Source organism: Lepidochelys kempii, chromosome 3 (assembly GCF_965140285.1).
Source record: "Lepidochelys kempii isolate rLepKem1 chromosome 3, rLepKem1.hap1, whole genome shotgun sequence".
In the NCBI taxonomy this organism is placed as follows: Eukaryota; Metazoa; Chordata; order Testudines; family Cheloniidae; genus Lepidochelys; species Lepidochelys kempii.
In genome coordinates this window covers 179,245,443-179,268,119 of record NC_136382.1, presented here as the reverse complement: position 1 = coordinate 179,268,119, position 22,677 = coordinate 179,245,443, and the positions used below count along the sequence as shown (strand labels likewise).

The following is a 22,677-nucleotide window of genomic DNA, read 5'->3' as shown; positions in this document are numbered from 1 at the left end:
ACCCAAAATAACTTCACTTATAACTACTCTTTAATAATCATTGCATCCGTTTACCTGAAGGTCAGACTCACTGGTCTATAATTCCTGGGATCACCCTAGTATCTTTTCTGAAATGTGAGGTCTTGTGTACACTAAAGCCTGTTTGCCCTGCTCTGACAGTGTGTGGAAACCTCAGAGTGGAAATGTAATTTATGTCCGTTTTGAGGGCCTGTTACATAGCCAGGGTGGTGTAAAGTAGCCATCATGTAAGTGAGAATCAGGTTCCTGGAAACTTACGCCCTGGATCAGAATTAATGCTGACTTAGGCCATGCTGCTCCCAAAAGAGAACTTGTGGTCACAGAAATTTGAAGTGAAACCAGTGACTACTGACACTTTGGTGTCCTTAAGAATATTTTTTTAGCAAAGCGTTTCATGTTTATTACTGATGTTGTTCAAGCCAGTGTTCCTAGGATACATAACAGAGCTCTGGCTGAGACCTTCTGTCTCCTGAGTACAGTCTGAAGAAAGGACTTTGCCTGAGCTATTTCAGTGGCCAGTTAATTACATTCACTGAATAAAACAAAGAAAACAGTGTGGATTAGTGTTTTGGCTGAATACCCTCAAAGATATGTCAGTGAGCACTGAACAGCATATTCAGCTGTAATGCTTGTCTACAGAACAAAGTTTTTTTTTATTTTATACCTGACTGTTTCTGTTTTATACCTGACTTTCAAGTGATGTTATTGCGTTCATGGTTTTGCTGGGTTACACTGGGTCTTGATCAAAAATGTTACTTTCACGGTGCTGGCTTCCTTTTTTTTCTTTTAAGGAAATCAGTTGGAATAAATGTATTCTGCTATTTTGATAAAATCTGCCTGTCTTTAAGGGTCAAAGAAGTTTTGAAATTTCCTTTTCATGGTGCCTCATCAGTTTGTTTAAGGGCCAAATCTGAGCTGCCTTTAAAAGAGTTAAATGTTGGCAGGAGATGTCCTCTGGAGTTAATTGTTTATCTTTATTGTGTTCATGCATTGGTGAGCTTGCTTATTTAATATATTTCCCAATGCAGCAAATGTTACTTTAAAAACAAATCTTGGCTGTCTGGCACAGAAAGGGGTGTGTCAGTAAAACATGCCATTATCACCCAGCAAAATCACTAGTCTTGCAGATAGCAAATGAAGGTAGTGAATTGAAAAGGAAGATGATGGCAGCATATTTTGACTGGGAGGTGGAATTAAATTGCCTTCACTTCTGCTTCAGAGACTTGATCACGTTCTCAGTGAAGGTGTTCACTTTCACTCCTTATATCGGCCAAATTATCCTCTCTCACCTCTGGGTGTGGTAACCACGGGCACGTTATCTGGTTCCATAAATGGACGTTATTGGTTGATTGGGGATGCACTGGTCCTCTGACTGGTTTGGACACATGTTTCAGCCAGAGATGACCACGCAGCAACATTATCCTTTTAAAAATGAGTTTTAAAAGGAAAACAATTTAAATAAATAAACCTATTCTCTCAAGGAAGAAATGCTTACCTCATATTGAAAGGGGTTAATCTGGGTCAAAGCCTGAGATGAGACTGTGTCCCTAAAATGATGTGTGACCACAGATCATGAATTGTGTTTTTAATTTTGTCATCAGCGTTAAATCCCATCTGGAGAGAAAATACATACTATTGCCAGACTGAGAATGGAAATTGTAGATGACTGCACCTGTTTAGATTGAATGGTTGAGAAACATTTTTTGCAGTTTCAGTAATATCTTTTTTCCCGGTCTGTGTTTTGCCTTGTAGCCCAAACCAACCAAGGGAAGGATGCGCATCCATTGTTTGGAGAATGTTGATAAAGCCCTCCAGTTTCTGAAAGAACAAAGAGTGCATCTAGAAAACATGGGATCCCATGATATTGTGGATGGGAATCACAGGCTGACTCTTGGCCTTATTTGGACCATTATTCTGAGATTCCAGGTAAACAAATTACTTTTGAGTTCTACATGTTCGTTCTCAGTGGACCTGATCCTCCAAGTTACTGGGGACCTTCTGAGAAGTGCTAAGTGCCCCTGAGTCGCACTGACTTCAAGGGGAGCTGAGGGTACTTAGTACTCAGCAGGACTTCTCAGGAGCTTACAGAAATGGACAGCGGCTTGCATGATTGATGCCTAAGTTGCGCTACTGATCCATAGCAGGAAGCAAACGAGAACTGTCAGCCTAGGTTTTCTGTCTATAATTCAGGTACTGTTTTTAAAAACATAGGTAAATACAAGGCGCAGAGAACAAAATAAACTATCTTATTTTCATTATCAGGGTGTTTAAATATATGACATATAAACACTTAAAATCACTGAAAGTGATTTGTAGAGATTTCACAGTTTAGTCATAACCAATAGTATAAATGTATAAACCTTATTTCTCTTATCTTTCTACTCTTGACAGCCACGAAGTTGTTTAAAATCTTAATATTTTTGCCTTTTATGGCTTTACTTAAAACCATGCAAACAATGAGTGGGAGTATTTTTGGTTCTTTGAATATGTATGAAATACAGGAGAAAAGTTCCCATCTCAGTGGAGTAGAATGTAATTTTGAAAAGTAAATGTCTCTTTAGCTTTTAAACTGGTCTGAACTAACAGCTAACGTATAGTTAACTTTTATGACAGTCACAGTGCTATTCCCTTTTGTTCCTTATATGTAAGGAAAAGATTTATTGTAAAATTTCTGTGTGTTCTACAGCTATCCTGATACAAAGTCAGTGTAAAATATAGCAGTGCAATATATCCAGAAAGTCTGACATTTTTGAAGTAAAATCTTTTCAGTTTACTTTGTCTTTGAGGATAAAATGGTCAACATGCCCATAGGTTACCATCTTTATTTTAAAGTGAATAAAATAGTAGACTTCAACATACTAGACTGTGTTGCTTCTAAAGCCACTGGTTCCACTGAACTCAGTGACAAAACCACGTTGCCTTCGAAGGAACTGGGATCTGTCCCTCAGGTTTCCGTCTCACAAGATGCTGAGCATCCTCAACTTCCACTGAAATGAGTTAAGAGTACTCAGAACTTTGCAGGAAGCACAGAAAACCTGGCAAGATTAGGCTATAGCTTTGTATAAAACAGGTTTTGTTTTGACAATTTGAATTGGACGTTTCTGGTGAATTTTAAATTGTTTGTCCGTGGACTTTTAAAAATATCTTCTGGTAAGTTAAAGGCAAAAGAAACTGTTCATCTTATTTTTCTTCTAAGTGAGTGAACATAAATGACTTCTGCGCTGCTGCTCTTTTGCTTTCCTGTTCCTTGGTTTTCTGTGTTGCTTTTGCTCTGGTATTAATTTATTTTATTTCTTTGGAAATGTGCAGAATTAGCTCAGAAATGGTAAATTGATTTCATTAAAACTGATTTGTGAATCTTAGATCCAAGATATCAGTGTCGAAACGGAAGACAACAAAGAGAAGAAATCTGCTAAGGATGCTTTGCTCCTGTGGTGCCAGATGAAGACAGCTGGGTGAGTGTAGATAAAAAGGTTATCTGAAATATTCTTCTTACAGCATTCCGAGGTTTCAATGAAATTGTTTTAAATGTATAAACACGTATCTTCCCTTAAGTGGATTGAACTAAGATAAGGCAATCAACAGAAATAGTAAAATTAATCTTAAAAGCTGATATTTACTAGTCAGTGAAATCTGGCTTACTTATGTTTCTTTCATGTGTTCTACGTGCTAAATATCAGAATCTGAGAATTCAGGAAAGACTACTAGCTCAACACCCCCTTTCCATTCCTGTTATGAGATTGTGATGACACTGAGGCATGTTTACTACCAGATTTTTTCCCTTAATTTTTTTGTGAGGTCATAGATATATACAATAACTAGCATTTTAACTGTTTCAGAAGCTTTGCCCCAAGTCTTCTCTGTGTTTTCAGTGGAATTTTGGGTCATTCTAAACAATGGTGTTCTGCTTGTGGATCATTAGATTATTATTGTGAGATTGACAAGACTCTGTGGTATATAATCCTGAGCTGCTGGTCCTTCACGTTTTGTTTTAGAAAATATACTAGGAACCGAGAGCTGTTTCCATGAAAGTCCGTGTCAATTTCCCTTTGACTTCAGTGGGAGCAGGCCAAAACATAGATAGCTGAAAATTGATGCAGTCCTTTTGAGTTTGTGTGTTTGTTGACTAGGATGTTCCATATCTGTTCCTAGAATATCATTGGAACACAAAAGTATTTATCTGAATCCTGCTCTCCTTTCAAGGCAGAATCTCAGAAGACTCTAACATCAAAATAATATAATTTTCTCTCTTTCTGGTTGTGGGGTTGCATTTTGGGACGGAGAAGTTGGGCGTTGTTTTTGTGGATGGCGTAGGCTGGGCAAAAGGACTTAATGAAACAAAGATGTTCATTGTAGTCTCAGGAGTGGTATAATTCTGAGGACTACAATTCTAGTCTTCTGAAAGTCCTAACCTGCAGAAATAGTGTGTCGCTTTTTATAGGAATTCAGTATTATGCAATGGAATTCACCCTAGATAATGAAAAGAGTTTTAAACGTCAAAGGACTGTAGCTTGTCTTGATTAAATCTTGTTCTTTACGCTTGATTTTGGTGGATTTGGCCCACAGAATATCTTTTGAGGGCTGCAAGGAAAAAGAATATCAATGGGAAGACTGTTGCTGCTTCTCTGAAACAGACTCCTTGGTGTCCTGCTGCCTCTGAGGTAGCCACACACATTATTTAGTGCAGGTTTGAATTTGTTAGGCAATTAAAGTTTTGATTTCTTTCACATTTAGAAAGAGGGCTTACATAAACAGAAGTGCTTCCAAAATGCCTTTCACAAATAGTAGCCTTCTTGCTATTAACTGGCTATCCATTATTTATAGAAATCCACTGTTTCTTTCCTTCATGAAACTTGAATGGACGTATAGCAAATTGAGCGCAGTTAAGTAATTCTAGCGAAACTTAGGCCTCTCTTTCAGAGAGTTCACCTTAACTGGGGTTTGCAAACAACCTGAACATTTTTCGGAAACTTTGAAAGTCCCTGAACCACTGATCAAATTAATCTTGAATCTGCTCAATCCATTAGGCACAAATTTGACCATCACACTCAAAATCTTGAACTCTCGGTTAAAAGCATTTGTGGGGAAAGGTCATTCCTCTGAAACTTTCCGTTCTGCTTCTCCAGCAGTTCCTATCCCTCTCCAATATTTAATATTTCAAGTACCTGAAAATAATAATTTTCAGCTGTTGAGTCAAGAAGTGACTTCAGACTTGAAGACATCGGAACAATACGGACTGCAGACTGGGCACCACAGAGTAAAATTACTTTTCTAGCTTTTTAAAAAAAGTTGGTTATTATCACACGCGTAGAATGTATAACCTTTCTTTAAGCGTTACAAGGAAAACTGAGATGTTCTTGCCTCTTGCTATTGACATGAATAGACAACAGTCATTATGATTGTGAAACTTTAGTAGCTGGTTGATAACATCCCTCCCTTATGTTATAATTGTCACTCCTACCACCAGCTTCCACTGACATAACATGCAAAGCCAGAGCAGGAATGCTATATTGATTATGCTCTTTCTGGTTTTTGTTGTGTCAGTTACCCCAACGTCAACATTCACAACTTTACCACTAGCTGGAGGGATGGGATGGCTTTCAACGCACTAATCCATAAACACAGGTATGTCCTTGGAATATTCGCTATAGATTTAGAAAGATGAAAGTGTACTCACAATTTTGTAGTATAGTAGTTCGCTGTTTGATTTTTAAATCTGTGGGAGTTGAAGATAGGTTGCAAGAACATTGCAGAGTCCCATGGGCAAAAGATGCAGCAAAATAATCAGACTGTTGTAGCTCTTCACATCATTGCCAGTTCACCCAAGTGGTAGTTAGTGTCTGGCATTGCACATCAAAATGGCTACATTTGTATTCAGGAGAATAAATCATACATATGTGATTGTATCACTTTGTGATTGACTACTTTCCTCACAATGTCAATTCGGTACCTAAATAGACAGCTACTCTTTTCCACATGTGCTACCCTTACTTACCCTGACTAGCACCATTGAATTCAATGGACTACTTGTGAAGTATGGTGATACTCCGTGTTAGTAAGGTGGCATAATTTGGCCCTAGGTTAAATGTTCATTAGGAGCTAAACTATACCACTTGTACTCACATTGGTGACTACTTGCACAAGAAAGTGCTCACAAATGTGAGTTAAGGCTGCACAACCCTGGCAGTAGATTATTTGTTTTTTCTTATTCATTTAGGTCACATTCATTCTTGGTAAATTATCCCCATTTTTGTCATGGGCCAGATTGTGCCACCCTGGCACATGCTGTGCAGTACCTTACTCCTTCAGTGTCCTACTGAAAGGGGTACGACTACTTGAGAAGTAAAGTACTGGATAATACAAGTAAAGGTGTCAGAATCTGGTCCAAATTCATCCCTGGTGAACTTAGCTCCATAGGTCACCACTGCTATTTTGGGTGTCTCGGATTTATTTTTATTCATTCATTTTAAAGCAACATGCTTGTGTGTTGGGGAAATCAAGGATTTTTCTTATTTTTTAGGCCTGATCTGATTGATTTTGACAAGCTGAAGAAATCAAATGCACACTACAATCTGCAGAATGCTTTTAACCTGGCAGAGCAACACCTTGGTCTCACTAAGCTTCTGGACCCAGAGGGTAAGAGTTCCTACCCTTACAGCATTGACTGGCTGTATGTGGAGGAATATCATTCCTTTTTTACAACCCTCCATGCCCCAAGGTGATGTTTTGTGGCAGATTTTTGTGCGGAAGGCAACTGGATGCAGCTCTCTTTCCTATCAGTACCACTCCCTGCATTTTCCTGAGGAGGAGTAGGTAAGACATCAGAGAGATGCTCGAGATGTTCCCTTCTGCAAGGGACCTTCAATCCCAGTTCCCTTCAGTCCCAGTCAAGGATCCGAGGACTCTCATTCTCTCATGTGGCAGTGTTTTGCTGTAACTAGACCACCATACTGGCCTTGTATATAAAACATAAGAACATCCCAGTGAAGAGACATCTCTATCATCTGTACATAAAACTTTTTCTTTAAGCTAAAATATAGATGACACATTCTTCATAGAATTGTCAGCAGCATTTTTTCAGCCAACAAATGAATATTAGTGTTCATGTGCGGCATGTAGTTTCAAGTCAAAGTAACATTAGAATAGGGAGCTTTATTGTCACAGGACAGGTAAAGATCATGTCGTCACTGGGAAAGTTTCTTCTCACTGACTTTCCAATACATCAACATTTCTGCAAGGATTGGAAATAATTTACTCTCCATCTGCACTCGTTAAGGATTCTCCTGAACAAATATCCAGCTGGGTTTGCTTGCCTTTGTGAATTCTAAATATGACTGTGGGTGACAGTCTATAACTCCTTGGTGCTGGTGGTTGGAATTTCCTCTCTGTAATACTCTTAATACTATCATAACATCAGCCTTCTAAGTGTTTGACAAAAATTGTGCCTCACAACATCCCTGTGAAGATAGGTAAATATCAGCCTCAGGCAGCAGAAATTGGAATAGAACCAAAAGGTCATGACTCCCCGTCCTTTACTTCAATGACAGTTTGCATTCTCTAAGCCTAACACAAAATATAGCACTTAGTAGTCATGGAGTTCTGTAGCTGCCACTACCAAAGAATATGACACTAACTCAGAACCACTGAACGTATTTTAGTTTAGGCACGTAAGGCTAGACTTCAGATAAAATCTGGGAAGCTGAAAGGCCACTGAACCCACATCTCTGAGTCTTACATAGTGGATTGTCAGCACTGTACGCATTGTTTCAAACCACATATCCCACAGTATACTAAAGTAACTCTTATTTGGTTTTCAGATATCAGTGTTGACCATCCTGATGAAAAGTCAATTATCACCTATGTGGTGACATATTACCACTACTTTTCTAAGATGAAAGCTTTAGCTGTTGAAGGAAAACGTATTGGAAAGGTTTGCAAGCTAAGATTTTATTTGTGATGCAGCAAACTAACTATTCGTTTCTAGTGAGCGCTTCAGCCCATTGTATATGTTAGCTTTTAATTATGGACGTGAACACTATATATTCCTATAAAATATAGGAAGTGCTTAATCTTTCCTGATATTTCCATCCATATCTTAACAAAAACCATTTAGCTGATATTTTATTTTGCTTGTTAACTTTACATAGACGTGGCTTTCTCCTGCCCAATAACTGCTTCCCATCCCCAAGAGTTTCTCTCTCCCCTTGTTTGCAGCCTTGAGGAGTCCCTTGTTTAAAAAAGCACACATGCTTTCTCTCCCACTTTGCACAGCAGCCACCATCCTTGCCCTTGAGACAGACTGAACGGGAATTCTTTCTCAGTCGATCAATCACCACATCCTGCCCCTCAGTTTGCCTGGGATCATGGGAATTCACTGCAGAGCAGTGCAGGGTCCCCACTCCTCAGTTATCCTATCCCCTGTTGTACTCAGGAATTAGCCATTGATCTGTAAGCTAAGTTCCCCTGCACGGTCTCTTTTACGTAGATGTAGGATTGAAATGCGTTTGAACTGGTCTGGCCTTGTTCCTCAGTTGTTTTGTGCTGCTTGTTACAGGTGCTTGACAATGCTATTGAAACAGAGAAAATGATTGAAAAATATGAATCGCTGGCTTCTGACCTTCTTGAGTGGATTGAACAAACGATTATCATCCTGAACAATCGCAAATTTGCCAACTCACTGGTTGGTGTGCAACAGCAGCTACAGGCATTCAACACTTACCGCACAGTGGAGAAACCACCTAAGTAAACTCAATCACTCTGCTTTTGTTTTTTTATTAATCTCATCTTAAGAAAATAGCTTAAAAACCTCTGGTATCTTATTTCTACTTAGTCCTGATCTTTCACTCTTTCACTCACCCACACACACAGTAGAACAAGAAAAACACTGTGCCATTTGCAAGATACCAGCAGATACTGCCTCGCAGCAGCCACTCATAACTACTCATAGTAAAGTACTGCAAGGAGCAATAGAGTATCATTATCAGACAATAATGCCACCATTTATGCATGTCAGCACTGTATAATACATGTACACAGCTAATAATAGTATTTCATTGTTTATCCCAGATCAAGAGCAAGTGTCTCTGGTCTTACAAAACATAACTTTGAATGCTAAAAACTGATGTAACAAGAAACTAAGTCTCTTTAGTTCTGTAAGCTGCCTTGTAATGTTATGACCCTGTAAATATGTATAATCAATTAATGCAGTTTTCATTAATAATAATCACCGTCCAGATGCATTACAATTGCGGTTGGTTTCATAGTGCCTATAAAATGAGTGTATTTTCTAGGAAGTGCTCTAAAGGCCTGATTCAAAAGAAAGAGTCTCATTGACTTCAATGAACTTTGAATCTAGCCTTAAATTCTGTGTCAGTAGATTAACTAGGTCAGTTCATGAAATAAAAAAACTGCCTCCCCCCTCCCCGAGGGATTTCAATATATAAAAACAAATCGGCTGACTTTGTGCAATCATTGTGACATTTGAACCAGTTGGTTCTCGTGGGCACTACTCCTGTCCTTCCTGCTTTCACCCGCAATGAAACAGAAAAAAAAGACTAATAATAATTGTATTACTGAGCTATGAACAACGTCAGTCCTTCAAGAAAGCACTCTTTAGTTCATTAGAAGTGATGAAATATTCATTTTAACCCTGTTTTCTTTTGGGAATTTGTGTCTAGATTTACAGAAAAAGGAAACTTAGAAGTACTGCTTTTCACCATCCAAAGCAAAATGAGGGCTAACAATCAGAAAGTATACATGCCACGGGAGGGCAAACTCATCTCGGACATTAACAAGGTGAAAGCATAAACTCTGTTTTCTCAGCTCCTTATGTGCATGTCAAATGTTTCTTTTCTTTTAATCTTACTTCCAGCTCGCTAGGGAGAAAACTGTCCCCCGCACCAACCCCAGGACCCCTGGATTGATGCAGGGGATCCTAAAGGATTGAGGGGGTAGAATGACTTTTCCTGCAGGCCACACTGGATAACCACTAATGTAGCCTCAAGGCTGCAGCAGCATCTGCAGCACTTGCATATGCTCCCTCTGCTGGGGGAAATGGTGACTGGTGTTTTGTAGCTGTAGATCCACTGGCCTTGCCCTGCTTCTCATTAGTCCCGCCCCATAGAACTCACTGGGTATATCTACGGAGCAGCTGTGATTGTGCTTCCCAGTGCGGGTAGACAGACACGCAGTAGCTTGGCTCAAGCTAGCATGCTAAAAATAGTAGTATGGCCCTGGCAGTTGGGGCTCGCCACCTGCGTACAGGGGGTTAGGTGGGATTGTACTTGGGTGGCTAGCACCCTCCCAGTTGCTGTGTAGGCAGGCCCTCTGACAGAAAAGAGAAACAACATTTAGTGATCTCCCTTCCCCCCATACCCCATTTTCCAATGCGCTCTACCTGCCATCAAAGCCCCCTGGCAGCTAAAGCAGAACAGAGTTCCACAGTGAATCAAGGGTCTTCCTTGGCCACAGAACAGGGGGCAGAATTTGCCCCATAAGTGTCTCTGTCCTAATGTCCACTATGCGAGAGAGTTAGGGAAGGAGAAGGTTTGTGTGAAGCCACTGGGAACAATCTTGTTGGTTCCCAGTCAGAGTTTATACAACTAGCTGTTACTCAGCTACAGCTGACTGAACAGCAACAGGTCTGACAAGATCTCTTGGGGATAACAAATGGCTTCAAACTGTGAGCCTTCCTAATTTGCTTTTTATCATGCTTGGAATTCCCAGAGCAGCTGTTACTGGTGTCTGTGCTTCACTCTGCATCCGGGAGAGCAATAAACTGCACAACTCCCCTGTTTATGTTATGCTCCTGCTCCTGTGCCTGTGAATGCCTAAAATACTTGGTTTCAGGCAAAGTCACATCTGTTAGGATTTAGAGGAATCTAGGATAGTGTCTGATTAACTGGGGATATTTTTGTTTTTGATGAGAAGGATCTGTAATGCTGATTAGCTTGATTTTAATATGTAATTTTTATGGCAATAGCTTAATGTACGTGAACAGCTTTTTACTTTTTAAAAAATGTCTCATGCAACAAAAGAAATAGAACCCAGTGTTCTGCTCTTTTTCTAAAAGTCAGACCTTAAAGATCTATGTGGAGAATGATTTAGGAGAGAGAACAGGTGAATCATATTTTCTCTCCCTAAAAGGGAAAGATTTTAGCTCTTTTGAGGAAAGATTAAACACACTTGGATGTACAAATTCAAACCAATTGTTTTGTTTAAAGAAAACAGATTTAAAACAAATAAAGAAAGATCCTCACAACATTCCTGTGAGGTAGGCACATTTGATACCCAGTTCATAGGCAGGTAAATTGAGGAACTGAAAGTGTAAGTAGTTCTGTCTTGGCCACGCATTGGCAGAGGTGGGTATAAAGCCTGACAGTCCTGTGCTCTTTCACTAAACAACATGGGCCAAATTCATCCCTTATGTAACTGCTTTGGCCACAGTGAATTTACATCAGGAATTAATTTTAGTCCACAGTATTGATTTCATGCAAAGTTGGTGTGATTTCTCAAAGTTCTTTAAAAAAGTGAATCTAAAGAATATGATGATTCATTTTTTTCATCTCTTCAGGCCTGGGAAAGACTGGAAAAAGCTGAACATGAAAGAGAACTGGCACTGCGAAATGAGCTCATAAGACAAGAGAAACTGGAACAACTTGCACGGAGATTTGATCGCAAGGCAGCTATGAGAGAAACTTGGCTGAGTGAAAATCAACGTCTGGTTTCTCAGGTGGTGCTTTCAGAACTATTTGTATGACTAAACTTATCACCGTGAGTAATTATGGGATACAGTTTCTGCGCGCAATGCGTGTTCCCTACTTCATGCTAGTTTGTGCTGTGTGTGTTAGACTCCCTCTGAACTAATTCGGCAAGTCTAGACTCAGTAGAAAACTATGCAGGAATGTCTCCCCAATATTCATTATTTCCATGAAATGGAAGGACCAAGTAAATGGCTAGTGAATTCAGTGGAATTACACCAGGGATGAACTTGATTCATTGACATTAGAGACAGAAAATGCCTGTGAGGTCCCCTTGCCATAAGGCCAATTCATGATTTTCCCAGTAATATATCTGCTGTTTTTATCAATGGATGTATTTTCAGAGTATTTTGAAGCCACCGTTGTTAGCAAATTTGTTTTGAATAATCAAAAGTAACATTACGCAGCTTTGTTTGAGCAATAGCATTTTTGATGCACAGGCATTACTAAAATGAATTCTGTGCATTTACAGGATAACTTTGGTTTTGACCTTCCAGCCGTGGAGGCTGCCACTAAAAAACACGAGGCCATTGAAACAGACATTGCTGCATATGAAGAACGAGTCCAGGCGGTGGTTGCTGTTGCAAAGGAACTTGAGACTGAGAATTACCATGATATCAAACGCATCACTGCAAGAAAAGACAATGTTATACGCCTGTGGGAGTACCTGCTGGAGCTACTCAGGGCACGTAGACAAAGACTGGAGATGAACCTTGGTCTGCAAAAGATATTCCAGGAAATGCTTTACATTATGGACTGGATGGATGAAATGAAGGTAAATGTCACCAAGATAAGATGATGGCAGGAAACTGCTGCTGTTACACATTATGTGTGTCCTTTATCTGTTTGAATTATGTTTGTTTTAAACATAATGTCAGGAACCAAATGTTCAAAAGCAGGAGCTCTCCATTCACGTACATCAGTTCACTTCTTGATACACAATGCTGGACTTTTTTTAAAATATAAAATGAAAACAGCTACAAAAAACCCCCAAGTACTTCTCTCACCTTCTAAACAAAGTAATATTTTATTTTTGCTTGTCTCTGTTTGGGGAAGGCAGATTTACATTCAATGCAGTACTCATTCTGGGCCAGACCCTTTATGCAATGCACATGTGGGTGGAAGGAGATAAGGACCTCTCTTCCTCAGCTGTGCAGCTCTCATGAGGGCCAAGAAGACTTGCAGCTGCTGTGCTCAAGAGAACATGCAAACTGTTTCCCACCTGTCTTTGAGCTGGGGAGAGGGGCAGGGCCATGGCTCCATCCATTCTTCCTTACCTGTCAGCCAGCAGAGCTGACTGGCTGTGCAGAGGAATGACACTGCACCCCCATAAGGGCTGCAGTAGCTGCGTGCAGTGCCCAGGAGCTAAGGGAGGCAGAACGTCTCCCAGTGCTCCCCTAGGCAATACAGTTCTACACCCTCCCCAACACAAGACTGTTTCAGTGGCACAACGAAGCCCTTTTTGCGTAATAGAGTTTTGAAAATATAGAGAAAATATTGGCCGAAATATATTGTCACCAGTGTAAATCTGTAATGGCTCTATGTAAATTACTGGTATCACTCCAGATTTAAACCAGTGTACTGAGAGCAGAACTTGGCCCATCATATGTAAATATTGCTCATTCTATGCTTATAGGTGGCATAAAAGTGCTCTATTGGCTAAAAAAGAATTAAAAAAAAATAAAAACGCAGTCATGAAAATGCTACTTGATGCCTGGGGTCTTATATCTGTAAAGGAGACTTTTACCGTGTGGCCAGTTGCACTGCGGTGAGAATCTCTAGTTCTGTGCTTTGGGAGGTGCATGAAGTAGATTGTTTTAATAGTGACTAACTCAGGCTTTTAACTTGCTTTCTTTGAGCAGGTGCTTCTGCTATCTCAAGACTATGGCAAGCATTTGTTAGGGGTAGAGGACCTGTTACAGAAGCATGCGCTGGTGGAGGCAGACATTGCCATTCAGGCTGAAAGAGTGCGGGGAGTCAATGCATCTGCTCAGAAATTTGCCACAGATGGAGAAGGTAAGTTGTAGTTTTACTTATGTGTTAGGTTTGAAGAGACAATAATTTTGGTTACATATTTATTGAGCTTCATTAGCCGTATAATACACATTGGGCTAAATTCACCAGCGTAAGTGGGCCCATCTCCATTGATTCAAGTTGGATTTACTTATGCCAGAGGTAAATTTGGCCAGTTACCTTCTCAGAATTCATCATGGCACTGTATTTTGCATGGCATTTCACACTAGTAGCTAGCAGATTTTGTAACTTTTTACCAGTCATTCCTTTTGCCTTACAATTTCCCATTTCACCTCTTTCTAATGGTTACAGTTCAAGTTATTGGATCTGACTCTGATCTCGTACACAGTAATGTAAATCAAGAGGAATTTCACTAAATTACACTAGAGTAAAACTTCCCCGTTTTTGTACTGCCATTTTGCTCTTGAGTTCAGTAGGGTAAATCGAAAGTAATTTATCTGAATTCACTGAGAATACTCAGGACTTACACACAAATAACTTAGAGTGAGGTTTGACTGGTACTCTAGTCTTTTAGTGCACTCAGCTACTCTGTGATGGCTACTCTGCAAGCATTAAGAGTCCTAGGTGCTCTAGTTTTACAGGTAAAAATAAGTAAGATTGAACTCTAATACATTTCTGTCTGATCAGGTTACAAACCGTGTGATCCACAAGTTATCAGAGATCGTGTAGCTCATATGGAGTTTTGTTACCAAGAGCTATGCCAGTTAGCAGCCGAACGCCAAGCTCGCTTGGAAGAATCCAGGCGTCTGTGGAAATTCTTCTGGGAAATGGCAGAAGAAGAGGGCTGGATCAGAGAAAAGGAGCAGATCTTGTCATCTGATGACTATGGGAAGGACCTAACTAGCATTGTCCGTCTCTTGAGCAAGCATAAGGCATTTGAAGATGAAATGAGTGGCCGTAGTGGCAACTTCCAGCAGGCAATAAAAGAAGGTGAAGATATGATTGCTGAGGAGCACTTTGGGTCTGAAAAAATTAGAGAGAGAATTAAGGATATGCGAGAGCAATGGGCTAACCTGGAGCAGCTGTCTGCCATTAGGAAGAAACGCCTGGAGGAAGCCTCTCTTCTTCATCAGTTCCAAGCTGATGCTGATGATATTGATGCATGGATGTTGGACATCCTCAAAATTGTCTCCAGCAATGATGTTGGTCACGATGAGTATTCTACTCAGTCCTTGGTCAAGAAACACAAAGATGTTGCTGAAGAGATTGCAAACTATAGGCCAACCATTGACTCACTGCATGAGCAAGCAAAAGCTCTGCCTCAGGAACACGCCGAATCTCCAGACGTTCAAGGCAGGTTGTCTGGAATAGAGGAAAGATACAAAGAGGTCGCTGAACTGACACGGCTCCGTAAACAAGCTCTACAAGATACCCTTGCTCTGTATAAGATGTTCAGTGAAGCAGATGCTTGTGAACTTTGGATTGATGAAAAGGAGCAGTGGCTCAACAATATGGAGATTCCAGAGAAGCTTGAAGACCTGGAAGTGATCCAACACAGGTGAGAATAGAATTGTGAGGAGGTCCTGTTGTATATCAGCTACCTGTGTGCCTCACTCTAGTCTTATCTTGTCTGTGACTGAGGGTTCCCAATGCCTTTATGATCTTTTTTTCAGATTTGAAAGCTTAGAACCAGAAATGAACAATCAGGCATCCCGTGTTGCAGTGGTAAATCAAATTGCTAGACAGCTGATGCACAGTGGTCATCCAAGTGAAAAGGAGATCAAGGCTCAGCAAGACAAACTCAATACAAGGTGGGTTAATGACAGATGACATGTGGAAACTTGAGATTAGAGGACATGGTTAGCGTTGTTTCTTTTGTGTTTCTGTGTATTTTATATATATGTTTTTGAAATGGGCAGGGTCTGGTTTTCACCTAGTGAAAACTGGCATAGTTCTGTTTTTTTTTTAAAATTCTGCCTCTCTCTTAGGGCCTGATTCAAAGCCAGAGTTGTTCCATTGACATCAATGGACTCTGAATTAGGCCCTTACTACTGTAGCTATAAATCTGTGATAATATGAAGACTTAATGTGCTAAATATTTTGTTGTAAAAATCAATTGGTACAGCATATTTTACAAACCTGCTCTTAGAGTCTTAGTTTTAGTCTTCATGTGCATTCACGCTATGCGGAAAATCCAGAGAGTTAGAGTGTAACCTGCAGAAAATATTTGACCCTGCAAAAAGTGAAAATGTTGAAATCCAGTCCATTGCTATCTGGTGTTTTCTAGTATACACTGTAGCTCACTGTGGGGGGGAGAACAAAAAAAACCAAAAAGAGGTTATTTAAAAGTTCAACAGGCTTACTTCAGCCATTTTCCTCATTCAGAAATGTTGACATTAGACTTTACCATTATTCTATATTACCCTCAGTTTCTCTGCTTTTCTCTCCTCCCCATTTTTAGATGGAGCCAGTTCAGGGAACTGGTAGACAGAAAGAAAGATGCTCTTATCTCTGCTCTGAGTATCCAGAATTACCATCTTGAGTGTAATGAAACCAAATCCTGGATCAGGGAAAAGACCAAAGTAATTGAATCCACACAAGATCTGGGCAATGATCTGACTGGAGTAATGGCCCTTCAGAGAAAGTTGACGGGTATGGAACGTGATTTGGTAGCCATTGAGGCTAAGCTAAGTGACCTGCAAAAAGAGGCTGAAAAGTTGGAATCTGAACATCCTGACCAAGCTCAGGCCATCCTGTCGAGGCTTGCAGAAATCAGCGATGTGTGGGAAGAAATGAAAACTACCCTCAAGAACCGGGAAGAGTCCCTTGGAGAGGCAAGCAAACTACAGCAGTTTTTGCGTGACCTGGACGACTTCCAGTCCTGGCTATCCAGAACCCAGACTGCGATTGCCTCAGAAGACATGCCAAACACACTGACTGAGGCTGAGAAGCTGCTCACTCAGCATGAGAATATTAAGAATGAAATCAACAATTATGAGGAAGACTACCAGAAAATGAGAGACATGGGCGAGATGGTAACCCAAGGACAAACCGATGCACAGTATATGTTCTTACGCCAGCGCCTGCAGGCTTTGGACACTGGGTGGAATGAGCTTCACAAAATGTGGGAGAATAGGCAAAACCTCCTTTCACAGTCTCACGCCTACCAGCTGTTTCTCAGAGACACTAAGCAAGCTGAAGCATTTCTTAATAACCAGGTAAGTGGACAGTAATTTAGTTCCTTGCATTAATCTCTGACAAATTGACACCACTTATTGCAGTTGCCTAGCTAAAGATAGCAAGTTTTTTTTCTCACAAAGATGAGAAACACTCTAGTTCACGGTATGGGGAGCCTCTCTCTGTCAAGCAGATAGCAATTAACACATCTTACGCTTTTTTGTCTGATATATTTTTCTTAATAAAAGGAATATGTTTTGGCCCATACTGAAATGCCCACTACCTTGGAAGGAGCAGAAGCTGCTATTAGAAAACAGGAGGATTTCATGACCACAATGGATGCCAATGAGGAAAAGCTCAATGCAGTTGTCGAAACTGGCAGGAGGCTCTTTAGCGATGGGAACATTAACTCTGACAAGATCCAAGAGAAAGTGGACTCTATTGATGACAGGTAAGGTTTGCTTAGAGTTTTAGTGACTGTTGTACATCAAACTTTCCAGCTCACCCAGAACTTAATTTCTTTTCTGAATTTGCCTTTATCCTTTGGATTGTGGAGATTTCCTAGCATGAAGCACTGATACCAGTTGGATTGGTACTGAGATGTAGAAAACCCCAGCTCCTGGGAGCAAGGCATTAAGCTGAAGTATACTGAAAAGTGGGTTTGCTTCTCTCTCTTACATCAGTGTAAACAGGGAAAAACTCTACTGGAATCAGTAGAGTTACAGCAGTGCAAAGCTGACCCTAAGTGACCTGAGACTCAATCCCTGTATGTTTTAATCCAGTTTTCTCGTAGATGGATTAAGGCAAAGGGACGTATTAGAAAATCCTAATATGGTATGTTTTCGTTGTGTTATAAAAACATTAGGAACCAGCATGCTTCAAAATGAGATGGGCTAATTGTAATCAAATATGAGCTCTGCCTCCTTCTGGAGACATTTGAAATAGTGAGCTAATAGTAGGATTTGGCTGTGAGACGGTTGCTATATCATTGTATCAGAGCATTCATAGACTGTTTATGCTATGAATTGAGGGAGCTGGTCTTCCCTGGTTCCACAAGTCTAAAGTTTCTCTGCTATCACCTGGCTAATTTAATTATATTAATGTATTCCTGTCCTTCTCCAAAGAAGGAAGTTGGCTCCTCTGGAGTACAAGTGAAATTGTACCTGACCTACCCACTTGGCTTTGATCACGATTCCCAAGGTGTAACAGAGGTTCCCTGCCTCTTTTTGTGAAATTAGATTAGAAAACATTGGTAAAAAGAAAAGGAGTACTTGTGGCACCTTAGAGACTAACACATTTATTTGAGCATAAGCTTTCGTGAGCTACAGCTCACTTCATCGGATGCATCGGATGGCTTCTACTCTGAGACCATTGGTAAAAATGTCTCTCATCCTAAAATAGGCTATTTCTTTGTCCTTATTGCTGGGACATGGCAGCTGTAGATTTTAAGCACTTCTTCTTTTCTAAATTCAGGATGTTTAATTTTGATGGGAATGAACCTAATGCCTTGGATGCACTTTTATCCTTAGATCACAAAGCACAACTATAATAATAATAATAAACTTACGTAGAACCTTTATGCCAAATAATACTTTTGATCCTTATACCAGATACTCATCTTACCCTAATTACGTAAGTTTCTCCTTCAGAGAAGCTCAGCGATAGCCAATTGCTCTTCTCTCCAAGGATGAACCTAAGTGAAATACTGTAGGATATTCCATTTAGTCATTTGCCTTTCTTCTCTGTCCGGGTAAAGCAAAGACCTCTAACCTGTATGCATTCTGCCTCCATTATGGCCCACCAAGACGCCCTCACAAAGAAAGGCAGAATATTTCTGTTACCAGTGATTCCTGGGGATCTCTTGAGAAGGATTTCCTTATGCCCTACACATTTCAGTGATCCTCTATCTGACCAGGATGGAGTGGATATGGCTCCCTTTAGAGCTCAGCAATGATGCCCCAAGTGCCAGAAAGATGGGATCTCTTGAAAGTGACCCAAGGCTCAATTCATTCCAGTGCCCAAGTGTGCTGACTCTGCAGAGCTTCCCACTCCTCCAGCAAAGAACCTGAACTGAGATAAACAGCACAGTGGCCACTACAATGGGACTGCCCGTGTGTCCTAATTGTTCAAATAGAAGTCTCTGCTCTATGAAGGACTATTCAACTTCTCCTAGAAGACTTTGTTAATAATTAGGGAAGGCAATAAAGGTACTTAATATCACACTGCTGCCAAATTACCTTTTAATCAACACCAGGACACAGTGTAAACCCAGTCAGCACCGGCACTGATTTCACTCTGTCCCTCTAAGCCTGAGCAGTTACAACTATACAGTCTCTAGCAGTGTAGGGATCTTGCTTCCATAGTCTGTTTATTTCTGGCACCATACATATTAGAGGAGAAGCAGAGGATGTATTGGTGGCATGGCACATTGGGTACCAGCATTACCACAGAATTTTACACGTTCCAGGCTTTCAGCAACCCTCAAATGTCACTCTCCTCGGGTGATGACTAGTTTTCATGAATACCTGCTTCTCATTCATGGCTCCTCCAGTAAGAAAAGTGGAAAATAAAAACCAGTATTTGGCAACACAGAACAAGGGGCTTTTCTCTTCATAAATAAGGCAATCTCTCAAGCTTCCCAACCTGCCTGTGATAGCATCTTCTGACTTGATTCTGACTTAGATTTTGCAATGTAAGATTTTGTTTCTTAGACAGAAAAATAACATCTTTACACCATTTTTATTATACTGCTTGAAAGGCCAGCACTAAATATATTAGCATGGGGATAAAAGTTCTTTCCTCCCACTCATCCGAAGTAAACAAAGCAGGTAACCCCAAACTTTCCTTCCCCATCTTCTCTGATTTTCTCTCTCCTTCACCGTAGCTTTTTCCTCCCACTTGCTAAGGCAGGGAACTTGTCTTCTGGTCAGCCAGACTTTTCCTACATCCTCTGTCATTAAGGGTGGATCCAGGAACACAGTATCTTCTGGTCAGCTTCTCCCTGAAGCCCAGTAATAGGCAGCTGAAGTGTGGGGATATTCTAGGCCTGACTAGACCACCTTCCATTTCCTATGCTTCAAAGAGGTGCTCTCAAAACTCAGGGGTCTTGTTGTCAAGTGACTCTTTGCTGCAGTGAAAACCTCCTTGCTACCCCTAGATGGCTGCCTTGCAGACCTTAATTTCATGACATGGGCTTTACGTGTTCCTGCTTTGAATGCAAGGCAAATCCTAGACACTGTTTTTGATTCCATTTTACATCAACACATTTCCAAAGCTGTTTATGTGGAACACCGCAAAAACCACCCAGTGTTACACTATTAAGGAAATACGTGCAATTGCGGTTGAGTTTCTAGGAGCATAATGCCTCAAAAACAAAGTGTAAGGGTTTGTCTTCACTACCGGGGAGATTGCCGCTGCTACATATGATGCACTGGGTGTCGATTTAGCGGGTCTAGTGAAGACCCGCTAAATCGATGACAGAGTGCTCTCCGGTCGACTCCAGTACTCTAGCTCCCCGAGAAGAGTAAGGTAAATCGACTAGAAAGCGTATCCCATCAACACAGCGCAGTGAAGACACCGGGGTAAGTCAACCCAAGGTACGTTGACTCCAGCTATGTTATTCGCATATTTATGTTATTCAGTTTACCCCGGTAGTGAAAATAAGCCCTAACTTTTGAGTGTTGTGAGAATGGGTTTAAAGGAGGCCTCTTGGTTTAACAGAAAGTATGTCTCCCACTCAGGCTCCATCTGGGTGTACAACGAAGAAATAGGGCTGTTGATTAGTCGCAGTTAACTCAAGTGATTAACGCCAAAAAATTAACTGAGATTAAAAAAATTAATCGCAATTAATCTCACTGTTAAACTTATTGAAATTTATTAAATATTTTGGATGTTTTTCTACATTTTCAAATATATTGATTTCTATTTCAACACAGAATACAAAGTGTACAGTGCTCATGTCATAAATATAAAGGGAAGGGTAAACCCCTTTAAAATCCCTCCTGGCCAGAGGAAAAAAATCCTCTCACCTGTAAAGGGTTAAGAAGCTAGGATAACCTCGCTGGCACCTGACCAAAATGACCAATGAGGAGACAAGATACTTTCAAAAGCTGGGAGGAGGGAGAAAAACAAAGGGTCTGTGTCTGTCTGTGTGGTGCTTTTGCCGGGGACAGAACAGGAATGGAGTCTTAGAACTTAGTAAGTAATCCAGCTAGATATGTGTTAGATTTTGATTTCTTTAAATGGCTGAGAAATTAAGTTGTGCTGAATAGAATGGATATTCCTGTCTGTGTGTCTTTTTGTAACTTAAGGTTTTGCCTAGAGGGATTCTCTATGTTTGGAATCTGATTACCCTGTAAGGTATTTACCATCCTCATTTTACAGAGGTGCTTCTTTTTATTGTTACTTCTATTAAAATTCTTCTTTTTGGGAACTGAATGCTTTTTTTCATTGTTCTTAAGATCCAAGGGATTGGGTCTGTGGTCACCTATGCAAATTGGTGAGGATTTTTATCAAACCTTCCCCAGAAAGTGGGGTGCAAGGGATGGGAGGATTTTGGGGGGGGGAAGATGTTTCCAAACAACGCTTTCCTAATAAAAATAAACCCAGATAAACGTTTGGTGGTGGCAGTGGAAGTCCAAGGGCAACGGGTAAAATAGTTTGTACCTTGGGGAAGTTTTAACCTAAGCTGGTAAAAGTAAGCTTAGGAGGTTTTCATGCAGGTCCCCACATCTGTACCCTAGAGTTCAGAGTGGGGAAGGAACCTTGACAGCTCACTTTATATTATTATTTCTGGTTACAAATATTTGCACTGTAAAAATGATAAAAGAAATAGTATTTTTCAGTTCATATCATACAAGTACTGTAGTGCAATCTCTTTATCATGAAAGTGTAACTTACAAATGTAATTTTTTTTGTTACATAACACCACTCAAAAACAAAACAATGTAAACGTTTAGAGCCTTCAAGTCCACTCAGTCCTACTTCTTGTTCAGCCAGTTGCTAAGACAAATAAGTTTGTTTACATTTACAGGAGATATTGCTGATTGCTTCTTATTTTCTTCTTATCTGTGAGAACAGGCATTGGCATGGCACTTTTGTAGCCAGCGTTTCAAGGTATTTACATGTCAGGTATGCTAAACATTCATATGCCTCTTCATGCTTCATCCACCATTCCAGAGGACATGCTAATGATGCTAATTAAAAAATAATGCGTTAATTAAATTTGCGATTGAACTCCTTGGGGGAGAATTGTATGTCTCCTGTTCTGTTTTACCTGCATTCTGCCATATATTTCACGTTTATAGCAGTCTTGGATGATGACCCAGCACATGTTTATTTTAAGAACACTTTCGCAGAGAACACCACTTGCGCCTCAAACTCCTTTATCCTTCTTCCCAGAGCCACTCAGTCTGCATTGATCCGCTCAAGGTCATTCTTGGCAGTATCAGTGGTGCCCACATGGAGAAGTAGGAAGGGCTAGTGGTCTGAGGTCTTGATCAGTCTCTGCGAACACTCAGTCACATCCTGGATTCTAGCTCCAGGCAAGCAGCACACTTCTCGAGTCTCCTGGTCTTGTCAGCATATGGATGACTCCGTCCCCCTTAGGAGGGAGTCCCCGACCACCACCACCCGTCTCCTCCTCTTGGGAGTGATGGTCATGGAACCCCCATCCCTAGGATAATGCATCCCATGCCTTCTGGCTGATGGGGTCTCCTTCTGGTACCTTCCCTCAGAGGGCTCTTCCAAA

At 40.6% G+C, this 22,677-nt stretch overlaps 1 protein-coding gene across 5 annotated transcripts in view; it reads left to right on the top strand.

Annotated features, from left to right (window-relative positions):
* The window catches only part of SPTBN1 (spectrin beta, non-erythrocytic 1), a 214,669-nt gene that overhangs the window by 135,411 nt on the left and 56,581 nt on the right, over positions 1 to 22,677 (top strand). For all 5 annotated transcript variants that reach the window (XM_073339156.2, XM_073339157.2, XM_073339158.2 and 2 more), the window contains 14 exons: positions 1,771 to 1,944; positions 3,382 to 3,473; positions 5,563 to 5,643; positions 6,539 to 6,654; positions 7,836 to 7,948; positions 8,573 to 8,760; positions 9,696 to 9,813; positions 11,591 to 11,749; positions 12,250 to 12,552; positions 13,640 to 13,793; positions 14,439 to 15,309; positions 15,425 to 15,562; positions 16,213 to 16,969; positions 17,177 to 17,379. In XM_073339156.2, the coding sequence (XP_073195257.1) occupies positions 1,771 to 1,944; positions 3,382 to 3,473; positions 5,563 to 5,643; positions 6,539 to 6,654; positions 7,836 to 7,948; positions 8,573 to 8,760; positions 9,696 to 9,813; positions 11,591 to 11,749; positions 12,250 to 12,552; positions 13,640 to 13,793; positions 14,439 to 15,309; positions 15,425 to 15,562; positions 16,213 to 16,969; positions 17,177 to 17,379 (3,467 nt within the window). The remainder of the gene's footprint in view (positions 1 to 1,770; positions 1,945 to 3,381; positions 3,474 to 5,562; positions 5,644 to 6,538; positions 6,655 to 7,835; positions 7,949 to 8,572; positions 8,761 to 9,695; positions 9,814 to 11,590; positions 11,750 to 12,249; positions 12,553 to 13,639; positions 13,794 to 14,438; positions 15,310 to 15,424; positions 15,563 to 16,212; positions 16,970 to 17,176; positions 17,380 to 22,677) is intronic.